Source organism: Phyllobates terribilis, unplaced genomic scaffold (genome assembly GCF_046119375.1).
Source record: "Phyllobates terribilis strain yellow unplaced genomic scaffold, ASM4611937v1 Scaffold_3__8_contigs__length_932513732, whole genome shotgun sequence".
Taxonomy (NCBI): domain Eukaryota; kingdom Metazoa; phylum Chordata; class Amphibia; order Anura; family Dendrobatidae; genus Phyllobates; species Phyllobates terribilis.
Genome location: NW_027362763.1, coordinates 320450952 through 320464394, shown reverse-complemented (window position 1 = coordinate 320464394; position 13443 = coordinate 320450952). Strand labels below are relative to the sequence as shown.

Genomic DNA, 13443 nt, shown 5'->3' with positions numbered 1-13443 from the left:
TTATAAAATTGTACTTAGCAGAACAACTCTATGAGATATGAGTACACCTATCAGCACCTATTTTTTTCTTCCTCTTCCTGTTTAAATTTGGCTCCTATTTATGGTACTAATACATCACAGCACACTATGCAATGCCAATGCTGATCCCCGATTTGCTCACATATCCTCTACTCAAAAGACATGTGAGCAAATGAAGGACGTGATTGGGTCTAATGAATCATGTTCTCTTTTACATCATGTGACCAGCCAGATGCCTGTCTGTCAACTTTCTGGGGAAAACATGAAACTATGGAGGAGGGCAAGACTGAGGAAGCAGCACGGTTGTCTGGGAAATGTTCTTCAGGGAAACATTGGGTCTTGGCATTCTTGAAGTTATTGACACAAGAAAACTACATTGTTGCAGATGAAGTACAGTATACTCCTTCATGGCAGTGGCTTCTTTCATTAGAATACAAGAATCGTTCAGGAACGGTTTCAGTAACATAATAATAAGATTAGGATCATTTGGTCTCCAAAATCTTCAGCTCTCAATCTAATCAAGCAGCATCTGTGGAATGTGCTGGAAAAGTCCAATCCATGGAGGCTCCACCTCAAAATTTACAGGACTTTAAAGTTATTCCCAATTTAGGCTTTCATGGCTGAGATGGGAATAACTCAATTCAGCACCAACCACTGAAGGTGGAGCAATGGAAACAGCGCCAAGTGGTTGAGTTATGCTGGCTCTGTAACTACCATATACCATATACATGAATTGGAGTGTAGCTCAGCCACTAAGGGCTGTTTTAGTAGTTCGATCTCCAGTGGTCTGAGCAGTATAGTTTTGAGGGATCTGCTGATAATTTTTTGGTGTCAGATACCACAGGTCACCTTTAGAGGTCTTGTGGGGCCCATGTTTCACTTACATTTGTTTTATGAATTCAAGGCATGGTTCATGCCATGTATAAGTCATGCTGGCCATATTGGTGTCACGGGTGTGTCGCCACGAAGATCGTCACGATTACACAGCCTGACTTCTCGCAGCTGACTTTTTGGTGCTTTGTGTTTTTCGACAGTGAGGGAGTTAATTCTCTCTCTCTCTGTGCTAGACGAGGTCCAGCCTCGCCCAGCTGCAATCAATGCTGCTGTAGTGAGACTCCTTCAAATGCCTGCTGGTCTGTTAGGGAAGTGTCGGTGAAAGCATTTCATGCAGACTAACAGAGCGGATCGTGGTATTTGGAGTTTCAGAGATAAGTGTATTCGGAGAGTTTTTTCCCTTCCTCGCTTTATCATTTATCTCCTTTCCCGTTGGTGTTCCCTCTGTTGTAGTTGTGTAGTTTTTGTATGCAAGGTGGTTTTGGTTTTTCCCTTGTACTGTCTCGTTCGTCTAAGTACTGTGTGTGGGCATATTATTACTTGTCCCCTTTTGTTGTGATCGGGGTCCTTCTCAGGACTAGATTACTTAGGTGCAGGGATCCTCAGGAGGTAGGGGTTACGCTGGCGGCCTGGACCTCTGTACCTTTAACAGTACCTCCAGGTTGAGGGATTAGTCAGGGCCCCAGCTTAGGGTCAGCTTAGGCCCCCTACCTCCAGTATACAGAGACAGCGTGACATTTTCACCGACCACTTAGTTTTTCTCCAGCTACCATGGATCCAGTAGCCGATCTAGCTCGGCAGTTGCAGAGTTTGTCCATGGAGCTGGCGGACGTTAGGTCCAAGGTTTTGTATCCTCAGGAGCAAGCCGGACCAGAACCTAAAGTAGCTCTCCCTGACAGGTTCACTGGGGGGCGGGACAAGTTTTTTGTTTTCCGGGAGGCATGCAAGTTGTACTTTCGGCTGCGGCCTCGGTCATCGGGGAGTGAAGAACAAAGGGTGGGAATTGTCATCTCGCTCCTACAAGGGGACCCACAATCTTGGGCGTTCTCTCTTCCCCCGGGCTCCCCGGCTCTCCAGTCAGTGGATAGGTTTTTCGCTGCTCTGGGACTCGTATATGATGACCCAGATCGGATCTCCCTTGCTGAGTCTAAGTTATGTAGGATTCAGCAGGGAGATCGTCCGGCGGAGGAATTCTGTTCGGAGTTCCGTAGGTGGGCCACGGACACCCAGTGGAATGACCCGGCTCTTAGGAGCCAGTTTTGTCAAGGTTTATCCGACAAATTACAGGATGTGTCGGCACAGTATGACTCTCCCGCGTCACTGGAAGCCGCTATGGCCCTTGCTATTCGCGTTGACAGACGGCTTCGGGAGAGGTGCGGGATAACTCTACCCCCTGTGATGACTCCACCTCCTACAAGGTCCCCTCATATGGTGGTTCCCCTGGTCAGTCCAGAGGAGCCTATGCAATTAGGAGGGACATCATTTCGGGGGAGGGGACCGGTGGTGCGCCATAAGACAGGAAGGTGTTTCTTCTGCGGGAGAAAGGGACATTTTATTGGGGGGTGTCCATCCCGTCCCTTGCAGAGTGAAGAGTCGTCGGAAAACTGTTGATCCCAGGTTGTGTGGTGGACGGCAATCTGGGAGTAGGTATTTCGTCCCTAGGTTCGTCTCAGTTTCTCGTACCGGCGGAGGTGGTGGTGGGTACGAGAACTGAGAGGATATCTGTTCTTCTGGATAGTGGGGCCGAGGCTAATCTGGTTGATGCTCGGTTTGCCCGGGTTCAAGGTATGCGATTGAGTGAGTTGGCTAAACCCATCCCCATATTCTCGATCGATGCCAGGCCTCTCGGTCAGGGAAGTTTTTTGCAAGCTGTGCATGACGTAAAACTTCAAGTGGGGGCGATACATAAAGAACTGTTGTCTTGCTACGTGTTGGAGGGTCTTCCCACTCCTATAGTGTTGGGCCTTCCTTGGTTAACTAAGCATAACCCGGTTATTAATTGGCAAACCAGAGAGATAAGCCAATGGAGTAAATTCTGTAATAAAAACTGCATGAACACGGTCATCGGTGCGGTTACTCCTTGGGTCTTACCTCCATTTCTGGCGGACTTTGAGGATGTATTCTCGGAGAAAGGGTGTCAGGAACTACCTCCTCATCGCGAGTATGACTGTTCTGTAAAACTGCTCCCTGAGGCCAAGTTACCTAAAGCTAGGTTGTATAACCTTTCTGGTCCTGAGAGGCAGGCCATGAAGGATTATATTTCAGAAAGTCTGGCTAAGGGGCATATTAGACCTTCATCTTCACCGGTGGCTGCGGGGTTCTTCTTTGTTAAGAAGAAAGATGGAGGCCTACGCCCTTGCCTGGATTTCCGTGAACTTAATCGGATTACGGTCCGAGATCCGTATCCGCTCCCACTTATTCCCGATCTCTTTAATCAGATCGTGGGCGCCAAATGGTTCTCTAAGTTGGATCTCAGGGGGGCGTACAATCTGATTAGGATGAAGGAGGGGGATGAGTGGAAGACGGCGTTTAACACTCCGGAGGGGCATTATGAGAACCTTGTCATGCCATTCGGTCTGACTAATGCCCCGGCGGTGTTCCAACACTTTGTTAATGACATTTTTCGCCGCCTGGTGGGACAGTTTGTTGTCATATATCTGGATGATATCTTAATTTACTCGCCGGATCTGGTGTCTCATCAGGAGCACGTTAGGCAGGTGTTACAGATCTTGCGGGATAATAAACTGTATGCCAAATGGGAAAAGTGTGTGTTCGCCGTACAGGAACTCCAGTTTTTAGGCTTCCTGGTTTCAGCGTCCGGTTTTCGTATGGACCCTGGGAAAGTGCGGGCAGTTCTTGAGTGGGATCGGCCAGAGAATCTTAAGGCACTACAACGTTTCCTGGGGTTTGCTAATTATTACCGGAAGTTCATTCGTAATTTCTCGTCTATGGTTAAGCCTCTCACAGACATGACTAAAAAGGGGACGGATTTTTCTAGGTGGTCTGACAAGGCTTGTCAAGCATTCTCCTCCTTGAAAAAATGTTTTGCCTCGGCACCCATACTCATTCAACCTGATGCGTCACAGCCATTCATTGTAGAGGTAGACGCTTCCGAGGTAGGGGTGGGAGCAGTATTGTCACAAGGTTCGTCCCCTGGTAAGTGGCATCCGTGCGCCTTTTTCTCTAAAAAATTGTCGTCCGCTGAGAGGAATTACGATGTCGGCAATAGGGAACTCTTGGCCATTAAGTTAGCTTTTGAGGAGTGGCGCCATTTTTTGGAGGGGGCAGTCCATCCAGTCACCGTTGTCACCGATCACAAGAACCTGCTATATCTGGAGTCCGCGAAACGTCTGAATCCCAGACAAGCTAGGTGGTCATTGTTTTTTACCAGGTTTAATTTTGTCGTTACATATCGTCCTGGGTCAAAAAATGTAAAGGCGGATGCCTTATCTCGTAGTTTCCCTGGGGCCGGGAATACGGATGACCCGATTCCTATCCTTCAGGAGGGGGTGGTGGTTTCGGCAGTATGCTCTGAGCTGGAGGAGGAGGTATTGGAGGCTCAGGGGGACGCCCCTGTTGGACCTCCGGGGAGACTGTTTGTTCCAGATCAGTTGCGACAAAAGGTGATCGAGGCACACCATAACTCAGTTTTTGCAGGACACCTGGGGAGTAAAGCAACTGTGGATCTCCTCTCGCGTCGGTTTTGGTGGCCTAACTTACATAAGGAGGTGGGAACTTTTGTCGCGTCCTGTGGGGTTTGTGCGCGCTCTAAGACCTCACATACCCGTCCGTCTGGGGCCCTCTTACCTTTGAAGATCCCGGAGCGTCCTTGGACTCATCTGTCTATGGACTTTATTACGGACCTCCCTCCATCTTCGGGTAAAACGGTCATACTCGTTGTAGTGGACAGGTTCAGCAAGATGGCACATTTTATCGCTCTTCCTGCTCTCCCTAATGCTAAAACTCTTGCGCAGGTGTTCATTGGGGAGATTGTGAGGCTTCACGGGGTACCCTCCGAGGTGGTGTCTGATCGGGGGTCTCAGTTTGTGTCCAAGTTCTGGAAGGCGTTTTGTGCACGGCGGGGGATGCATTTGTCGTTCTCATCGGCTTTTCATCCTCAGACCAATGGTCAGACGGAACGAATGAACCAGAGCTTGGAGACATATCTCCGGTGTTTTGTGTCAGAGAACCAGGAGGACTGGGCTTCTTTCTTACCTTTGGCAGAGTTTGCTCTTAATAATAGGCGGAGCGAGTCCACTGGTAAGTCCCCGTTTTTTGGGGCATATGGTTTTCACCCCCAGTTTTGTACTTTCAGTAGGGGGGGCTCTTCGGGGGTTCCTGAGGAGGAACGATTTTCCTCATCACTCGCTTCAGTATGGAGAGGGGTGCTGAAGAATCTGAATACTATGGGGAACCGATACAAACGTATGGCTGATAGGAGGAGAGTGTCTGGTCCGGACCTAAGTGTGAACGATCGGGTATGGTTGTCTACCAGGAATATAAAACTTAAGGTTCCCTCCTGGAAACTGGATCCCAGGTTCATCGGGCCGTACAGAATCAGTTCTATAATTAATCCGGTGGCATTCCGTCTTGACCTCCCCCCTACGTTTAAAATTCACAACGTGTTCCACAGATCGTTGCTTAAGAGGTATGTGGCGCCGGTGGTACCGTCACCTTTACCTCCCCCTCCAGTGGTGGTCAATGGTAACTTGGAGTTCCAGGTATCGAGGGTCATTGATTCACGCTTTAATCGCCGGTCCCTTCAGTACCTGGTTCATTGGAAAGGGTATGGTCCTGAGGAGAGGATGTGGGTTCCTGCGTCGGATATTAACGCAGACCGATTAGTTCGGGCCTTCCACACGACTCACCCGGATAAACCTGGCCCTGAGGGTCCGGAGGCCCCACGTAGAAGGGGGGGTACTGTCACGGGTGTGTCGCCACGAAGATCGTCACGATTACACAGCCTGACTTCTCGCAGCTGACTTTTTGGTGCTTTGTGTTTTTCGGCAGTGAGGGAGTTAATTCTCTCTCTCTCTGTGCTAGACGAGGTCCAGCCTCGCCCAGCTGCAATCAATGCTGCTGTAGTGAGACTCCTTCAAATGCCTGCTGGTCTGTTAGGGAAGTGTCGGTGAAAGCATTTCATGCAGACTAACAGAGCGGATCGTGGTATTTGGAGTTTCAGAGATAAGTGTATTCGGAGAGTTTTTTCCCTTCCTCGCTTTATCATTTATCTCCTTTCCCGTTGGTGCTCCCTCTGTTGTAGTTGTGTAGTTTTTGTATGCAAGGTGGTTTTGGTTTTTCCCTTGTACTGTCTCGTTCGTCTAAGTACTGTGTGTGGGCATATTATTACTTGTCCCCTTTTGTTGTGATCGGGGTCCTTCTCAGGACTAGATTACTTAGGTGCAGGGATCCTCAGGAGGTAGGGGTTACGCTGGCGGCCTGGACCTCTGTACCTTTAACAGTACCTCCAGGTTGAGGGATTAGTCAGGGCCCCAGCTTAGGGTCAGCTTAGGCCCCCTACCTCCAGTATACAGAGACAGCGTGACAATTGGCTGCTGTTGGAGAAGACAAGTTGTCCTTTACTGCACTATTTAATGAATTTGAACTTCGTATTTGTACTTTAAAAGGGCTGTCTAGTCTTCTGATAAAAGCCTGCCGTCATTCTATACGATTGCAGACTTCTGAGTTCTTACTAAGCTTACAATGCGTACACTACTCGCTGTCAGGATTTTCAAGTGTTACCAGCAAGATCGGTTGTTTACATGACCACAAGTATGTGATTTGCATACTTCCAGTCACATTCTGACTAGACGTGCTGGGCCTCACTCAATTCACTTGTAATGAGTGAGACTGAGCAAATCTAGTCCAAATGTGGCTGGAGGTATGCAAATCCCATATTCGTGGTCACTTGACTGACCCCTCTCGCCAGCAATACTGGGAAATCCTGACAGTGTGCAGTGCACACGCTGTAAGGATTTAAAAGTCTGCAGTCACATAGAGTGATGCAGATTTTATCAGAACACTGGAAAACCCCTTTAATTGGGATAAAGGAATGTTTTGTTTGACAACCAGTGCAGGATCTTCACTATGGAATTAAATATGTGGAGTGTCTTACATGAGAACATACGTGACAATTAGTGTGGTGTGAAAGCGTGTGGTGTCTCAGAGATGTTATGTGACTGACAATGTGTGAAATCTTCCCCAGCAAGAGTGTAGAGTCAGAGTAGAGAAGCAGAGAACAGAATAGATGTGTACTGCAGAGGCCGGGTTAGCTGACATCAATTTGTGTTAAACTGTTTGTGAGAACTTTTGAGGAGCAAATTCTGATGAGTTTATTGGCCATGTTCGCAACTGCCCTGCGTCTACTTTTCAGAGGGTACAGTGGAGTTCGCTGCCATACCCCAAGTAGGAGAGATAGAGTAACGACTGAGTTTTCAAACAGTATTCATATAAAGCAAGCCGATGACCATCACGCAAAGATATATTAGCCACAGCACGATCTGCCCCCTGAAGCTATGGCGAAACATACGTCAGATGCAAACATCTGAGGTGATGTGGTTTGTTTTATATAGTCTTATTATGTATACTGCTTCTTAGGCCGGTTTCACGTGTTCAGATATTTCCGGAAAAACCCGTACCGGAGATATCCGTGTGTACATGTGCACCTGTATGGCACACGTGTGCCACCCGTGTTCCGAACCAGGAGCACACGTACCGGCGTTTGGGAATCAGCGGTACAGTTAGCGCTTTTCCCAAGCGCCAGGTGCTGAACACTGCCCTCATCATTGTCTTCTGCTGGCGCTGCGATCAGCACCAGCAAGAGTTAATGATGAGAGTTGTAATCGGCTCCCGGTGTCTCCACATGTAAAAATAAGAATAAAATAAAAAAATACTTATACTCATCTGTCCTAAGTGTCCCCTGCTGTAATCCATGTGACCGCTCAGCAGAGGAGCCGCAGACCTCCGCTGCGCTCAGTGAGTGACTGGACACCGCTTGCTGAGCGCAGCTCCGGGGCCCTCACTGCAGGAGTCATTCTCCCCGGCGCCTCTGCTGAGCGTTCGCATGGATTACAGCGGGGGACACTTAGGACAGGTGAGTATAAGGAGTTTTTATTTCATTCTTATTTTTACAGGTGGAGACACTGGGAGCAGATTACAACTCTCATCATGGTCCCCTGCTGGTGGTAATCGCAGCAGTGGCAGGGAACAATGATGAGGGCAGCATTCAGAACCTGGCGCTTGGGAACAGCGCTATCTGTACCGCTGATTCTCAAGCGCCGGTATGTGTCACACGGATGGCATCCATGTGCGGTACGTGTTTACAGGGACCCATTGACTTGAATGGGTCCGTGTGATCGGTGCTGCCGGCCAAAAAAGACATGTCAGCGTATGGATCACAAGGACAAACGGTCCATGTAAACACACTGAGATGGGTCTGCGTGAATGGGTCTGCGTGTGTTAGTGTCTCCGGTACGTGTGGAAACTGTCACCACACGTACCGGAAACACTGACGTGTGAAAGAGCTCTTATATTGTGGGTCTTTTATGTGGATGCATCAGGAAGGGCTCATCCATTACATGCCTATGAGGGAGACATAGTCATCAATGCCATAGTATGCAGCATATTATATGTAGCACTCCATTAGCACTTTGCAGTCACTTTTTGCATACTTATTATTGTACTTTATTGGATATTTGCTTATAGTGTTATATGTATTTTTCATCAATCCAAATATGTTTTGATTAATTACTATTATTTGCACTAAGCACTTTTTTTCACCAACATGTCTACCTCTATTAGTGGTGACACTGTGATATTGCAGAATGGAATTGATATATTAGGAATGTTTACCATATTTGTGTTCAAGATTATTGTAATTGTACTTGTATGTATACCCCTTCTTCACATGTAAAGTGCCATGGAATAAATGGCGCTATAATAATAAATAATAATATTTAGGGAAATGGTCTTCCCCTATTGTATTATTTTATATCTATTTTAATTTGTCCTGTAACATTATATCAATTGCTGCATTTTGGAGCCATTTTGTAGAAATGTTTTGAATGATTGGATTAATGTAAATATAACTACTCATTTCTTTATTTATATGTATAAGACCGTCTATACGTACATGCTTTTATAAGTTGATAATAAAGTCTTTGAATTATTTATGGTATGTGTAGTCTTTATAGGTTTGTATATTTGTATACTTGGTTTACCCTGGGCTCAGTGGCTTCTGCCAAATTCTGTAGGTTTTCAAGCATTCATATAAAGCAGTCTGATAGCCATCACATGAAGAGATATTAGCCACATCAGGATGACTACAACAAGGAGACAGAAACAGAGAGCAATCGGCATCGGTCTTAAAGGATTATTCCTATCTTAAGGCCACGTTCCCACTATCAGTATTCAATCAGTATTTTTTCTCAGGAGTGGAAGCCAAAACCAGGAATGGGTGATAAATGCAGAATTGGTGACTTGTTTCTATTATACCTTTTCTCTGATTGTTCCTCACCTGGTTTTGTCTCATACTCCTGAGAAAAAATACTTACCGAATACTGATAGTGGGGCCGTGGCCTGACAGATATTTTCAGACTATGCACTTTTGCAATTTACTACTAAAATTTGCAGCCATCCACAAGATAGTAGCAATTTTCATTCAAATACAGCTTTTTACCTGGGAGACTGACCACCACTCCTTAATAGAACAGCGCTTGTAAGCAGGGCTGTGGAGTCGGAGTCGGATCCCATTTTGGTGGAGTCGGAATAAAATGGACCAACTCCAACTCCTAAAATATACACTGCTCAAAAAAATAAAGGGAACACTTAAACAACAGAATATAACTCCAAGTAAATCAAACTTCTGTGAAATCAAACTGTCCACTTAGGAAGCAACACTGATTGACAATCAATTTCACATGCTGTTGTGCAAATGGAATAAACAATAGATGGAAATTATTGGCAATTATCAAGACACCCACAATAAAGGAGTGGTTCTGCTGGTGCGGTTTGCCCTTGGTTCCTCCTAATGCAGGACAATGCCAGACCTCATGTGGCTGGAGTGTGTCAAAAGTTCCTGCAAGATGAAGGCATTGAAGCTATGGACTGGCCCGCCCGTTCCCCAGATCTGAATCCGATTGAGCACATCTGGGACATCATGTCTCGCTCCATCCACCAACGTCACGTTGCACCACAGACTGTCCAGGAGTTGGTGGATGCTTTAGTCCAGATCTGCGAGGAGATCCCACAGGAGACCATCCGCAACCTCATCTGGAGCTTGCCCAGGCATTGTAGGGAGGTCATACAGGCACGTGGAGGCCACACACAATACTGAGCCTCATTTTGACTTGTTTTAAGGACATTATATCAAAGTTGCATCAGCCTGTAGTGTGTTTTTCCACTTTAATTTTGGAGGTGACTCCAAATCCAGGCCTCCATTGGTTAATAAATTTGATTTCCATTGATGATTTTTGTGTGATTTTGTTGTCAGCACATTCAACTTTGTACAGAACAAAGTATTCAATGAGACTATATCATTCATTCAGATCTAGGATGTGTTATTTGAGTGTTCCCTTTATTTTTTTGAGCAGTGTATACTAAATTGGGTACAGTAGTTCAATGCAGTTTGTAAGGAATATTTTTTCATAAGAATTTGGGAAAGCTATGAAATGTCCTATAAATGTCTGTCCTATTCCTGATCTAAGGGTCTAGACTTTTAGCTGGGATGAATCTGTGCTACAGTAAATTTATCACTTAAACATGAGCCATGTATGAGGGAGTCGGAGTCGTGGAGTCGGTGTCATGGAAATTGAGGAGTTGGAGTCGGAGGTTTGGCTTACCGACTCCACAGAACGGCTTGTAAGCACTGCACATGTCCTTCTGTCTCACTGTGGTAGTCGGCCTCCAAGTCAAAGAGCTATAAACAAAAGTGTTAATATCTCAAGAACAGTTGAAAAATGTAATTAGCAGTAAATTGCAAACATTTTTGTATTTACAAGAACTATCTGACAATAATATTTATGAAGATGGGAATAACCCTTTAAGAGAGAAGCCATTGAAAGAGGGAAGCAATGGGAGTCAGGCCAAAATCTGGTAAGCAACAGTAACTTGCATAGGGCCGTCCTGGGATCCAGTAAGGTAGGCAGGATCCTGTCGGGGCTGCCTTGGAAGACCAGAGGTGTGGTGGGCTTGTGTGGCAAAGAATTAGTATCCATTTACACTGTGCAATGCACAATGCTAAATCACCACTGTCGGCAACATGCTTTCTGGTCGATGGTCGTTCAATAACCTGTTTACAGCAACCAACCCAGCTTGTTATGTGCACTGAAAGATCAATAATAGATCATTCAGTGCACATAGGCTGCCATTGTTCTCAGCAGCACAAGTCCTATTTATACAAGGGCAATGTGCTGCCAAGATTGACCATCTTCTGTAAAACCAAAAGATCATTTCACCCGATGAACAAAACAAAGATTAATTTCACCTGATGAACAAACATTTTACTCATTGATCGGGTGATCAGCAGCCTGTTTAGATTGCAAGATTATTGGGAAACGAGCGTTCCTATGAATTCTCATCCATGATAATCGTGCAGTGTAGATGGACCTTACTAGTAACTGCTGAAAAGAAGATTCCATGCGTGAGAGAATTGGGCCTTACTTAAACCGTTCTGGAAGCTGTGACAATAGGAGGGAGCAGGAATCAGGCGATGGCGCATGCATAGGCATACTGCATTCCCCACTGGGTGGAGGAAGCCATGTTGGATGTTGTTATTGTTTCCTGTTCAAGTTCTGCAAAGCTTCAAGTTTTATTGTCTCCATATTGGAAAACCTGCAAATAAATTCAAGCTGTTTTAAAGATCCAGTCAGTGTTTCAGCAGCGAATCCATGTGCCATTCAGCTGCCAATGGGAACCTGGAACAGAGGCCTGCCCTCCTGCATGGCCCTTACACTGGTCACAATGGTACAGGTAGCGCGGGGAAACGTATCAAATATTAAGCAGGTAGCTATATTCTAGTTGCTAATCAATGGCTAATTGGAACACAATTATTGCAAAAGACTTCTAGAGCTGCATATGTACTGAAAGGGAGAAGTAAAACTTTAAGGCCACGTTCACACGTTCAGTATTTGGTCAGTATTTTACATCAGTATTTGAAAACTAAAACCAGGAGTGGAACAATCAAAGGAAAAGTATAATAGAAACCGTCACCACTTCTGTATTTATCACCCAATCCTGGTTTTGGCTTACACATACTGATGTAAAATACTGACCAAATACTGAGGTAAAAAATTCACCAAATACTCAGTGTGTGCATGTGGCCTTATACTTTTCCTCTGTTTCATTCTTGGTTTTGACTTACAAATACTGAGGTAAAATACTGACCAAATACTGAACGTGTGAACGTGGCCTAACAATGTAAGTCTTTGAGACTCCGCATGAAGCTGGAGCAGCTGGAGAGGGCAGATGATGGTGGCCGGCCAGTATTGTATTCACTACACATCGATTCCTAGCTGAGGCGTAACACGCCTGTAATGACACTGGTGCATATTCTCCAGTCACTTTCCATCAGGGATGGCGTACAAGCCGCCAGTATTAATAATGCAGGGCCTAAATGTTCTCGGAGAGTCTCAGAGCTGGAGATTTGGGAGAAATAGTTGGAATGTAGTATTTCCCTTGACTATTACAGCCAGTCACTGTCCGGCCTCGAATGACTGATGACAGCAAAAATGGAGATTGTTTCACTGACAACGCACCTCTGACTTCCTGTGGGCCGGAACAATTATACCTCGGAACCTTGTGTGCGCTGTCGTCTATTCCATGAGGAGCTCAATTGCGCCTGCGCCCCGTCCTATGCCGGAAGTGTTGCCAGTGACAGCTCTCCGTGCCCTTGTTTGGCCGCTCGGCTGGCTGTGCGGGAGCTGGCGCTGCTCCCCCGTCACACAGGATGTTGCGGGCGGCCTGGTGAGTAGCAGCCTCGGTACCGGCTCCATGTTGCTTGGCTCAGGTGTCACGTCCCCCCGCACGTGTGGCGCTGCCCGCAGGGCCAGTGACAGCTGACTGGACACACTGCATTATCTCACAAGCTTTCTGTACTTGTCATAGGGGCAGGGCGGGCCGGATATGCCAGGGACATCTCATCATAGGTGTCAGTGTAAATGTCCAGATGGGAGTAGTAGCGCAGACTCCCTGCAGATCAGACCAATCCTGTGTGTAGGTTCTGATACTGCATGTCCATGTTTACCTCCTGGATGATGGAAGTGCTACAACCTTGATGATTACACTCCCATCTTCTATAAGATAAAGGCCGTCTATAGTCTATGGGTCGCTTCTATGGCCTCTGCCCTGTGCAGACAATGAAGGGTCTCCTTACCCCCAGTGTAGATCCTGATACTGCAGATCCATGGTTACCTCCTGGATGATGGGAGTGCTACAACCTGGATGATTACACTCCCATCTTCTATAAGATAAAGGCCGTCTATAGTCCATGGGTCGCTTCTTTGGCCTCCACCCTGTGCAGACAATGCAGAATCTCATTACCCCGTTCTGTATGGCAGCCGGGCTCCGTTATCACATCTGTGAAGCTTTAGCTGC

General features: G+C 46.4%; 1 protein-coding gene across 10 annotated transcripts in view; it reads left to right on the top strand.

Annotated features, from left to right (window-relative positions):
* The first annotated feature begins 12654 nt into the window (after positions 1–12654).
* OPA1 (OPA1 mitochondrial dynamin like GTPase) overlaps positions 12655–13443 on the top strand; it is a 126898-nt gene continuing 126109 nt past the window's right edge. For all 10 annotated transcript variants that reach the window (XM_073675069.1, XM_073675067.1, XM_073675068.1 and 7 more), the window contains exon 1: positions 12655–12813. In XM_073675069.1, the coding sequence (XP_073531170.1) occupies positions 12797–12813 (17 nt within the window). In that variant the 5' untranslated portion in view covers positions 12655–12796. The remainder of the gene's footprint in view (positions 12814–13443) is intronic.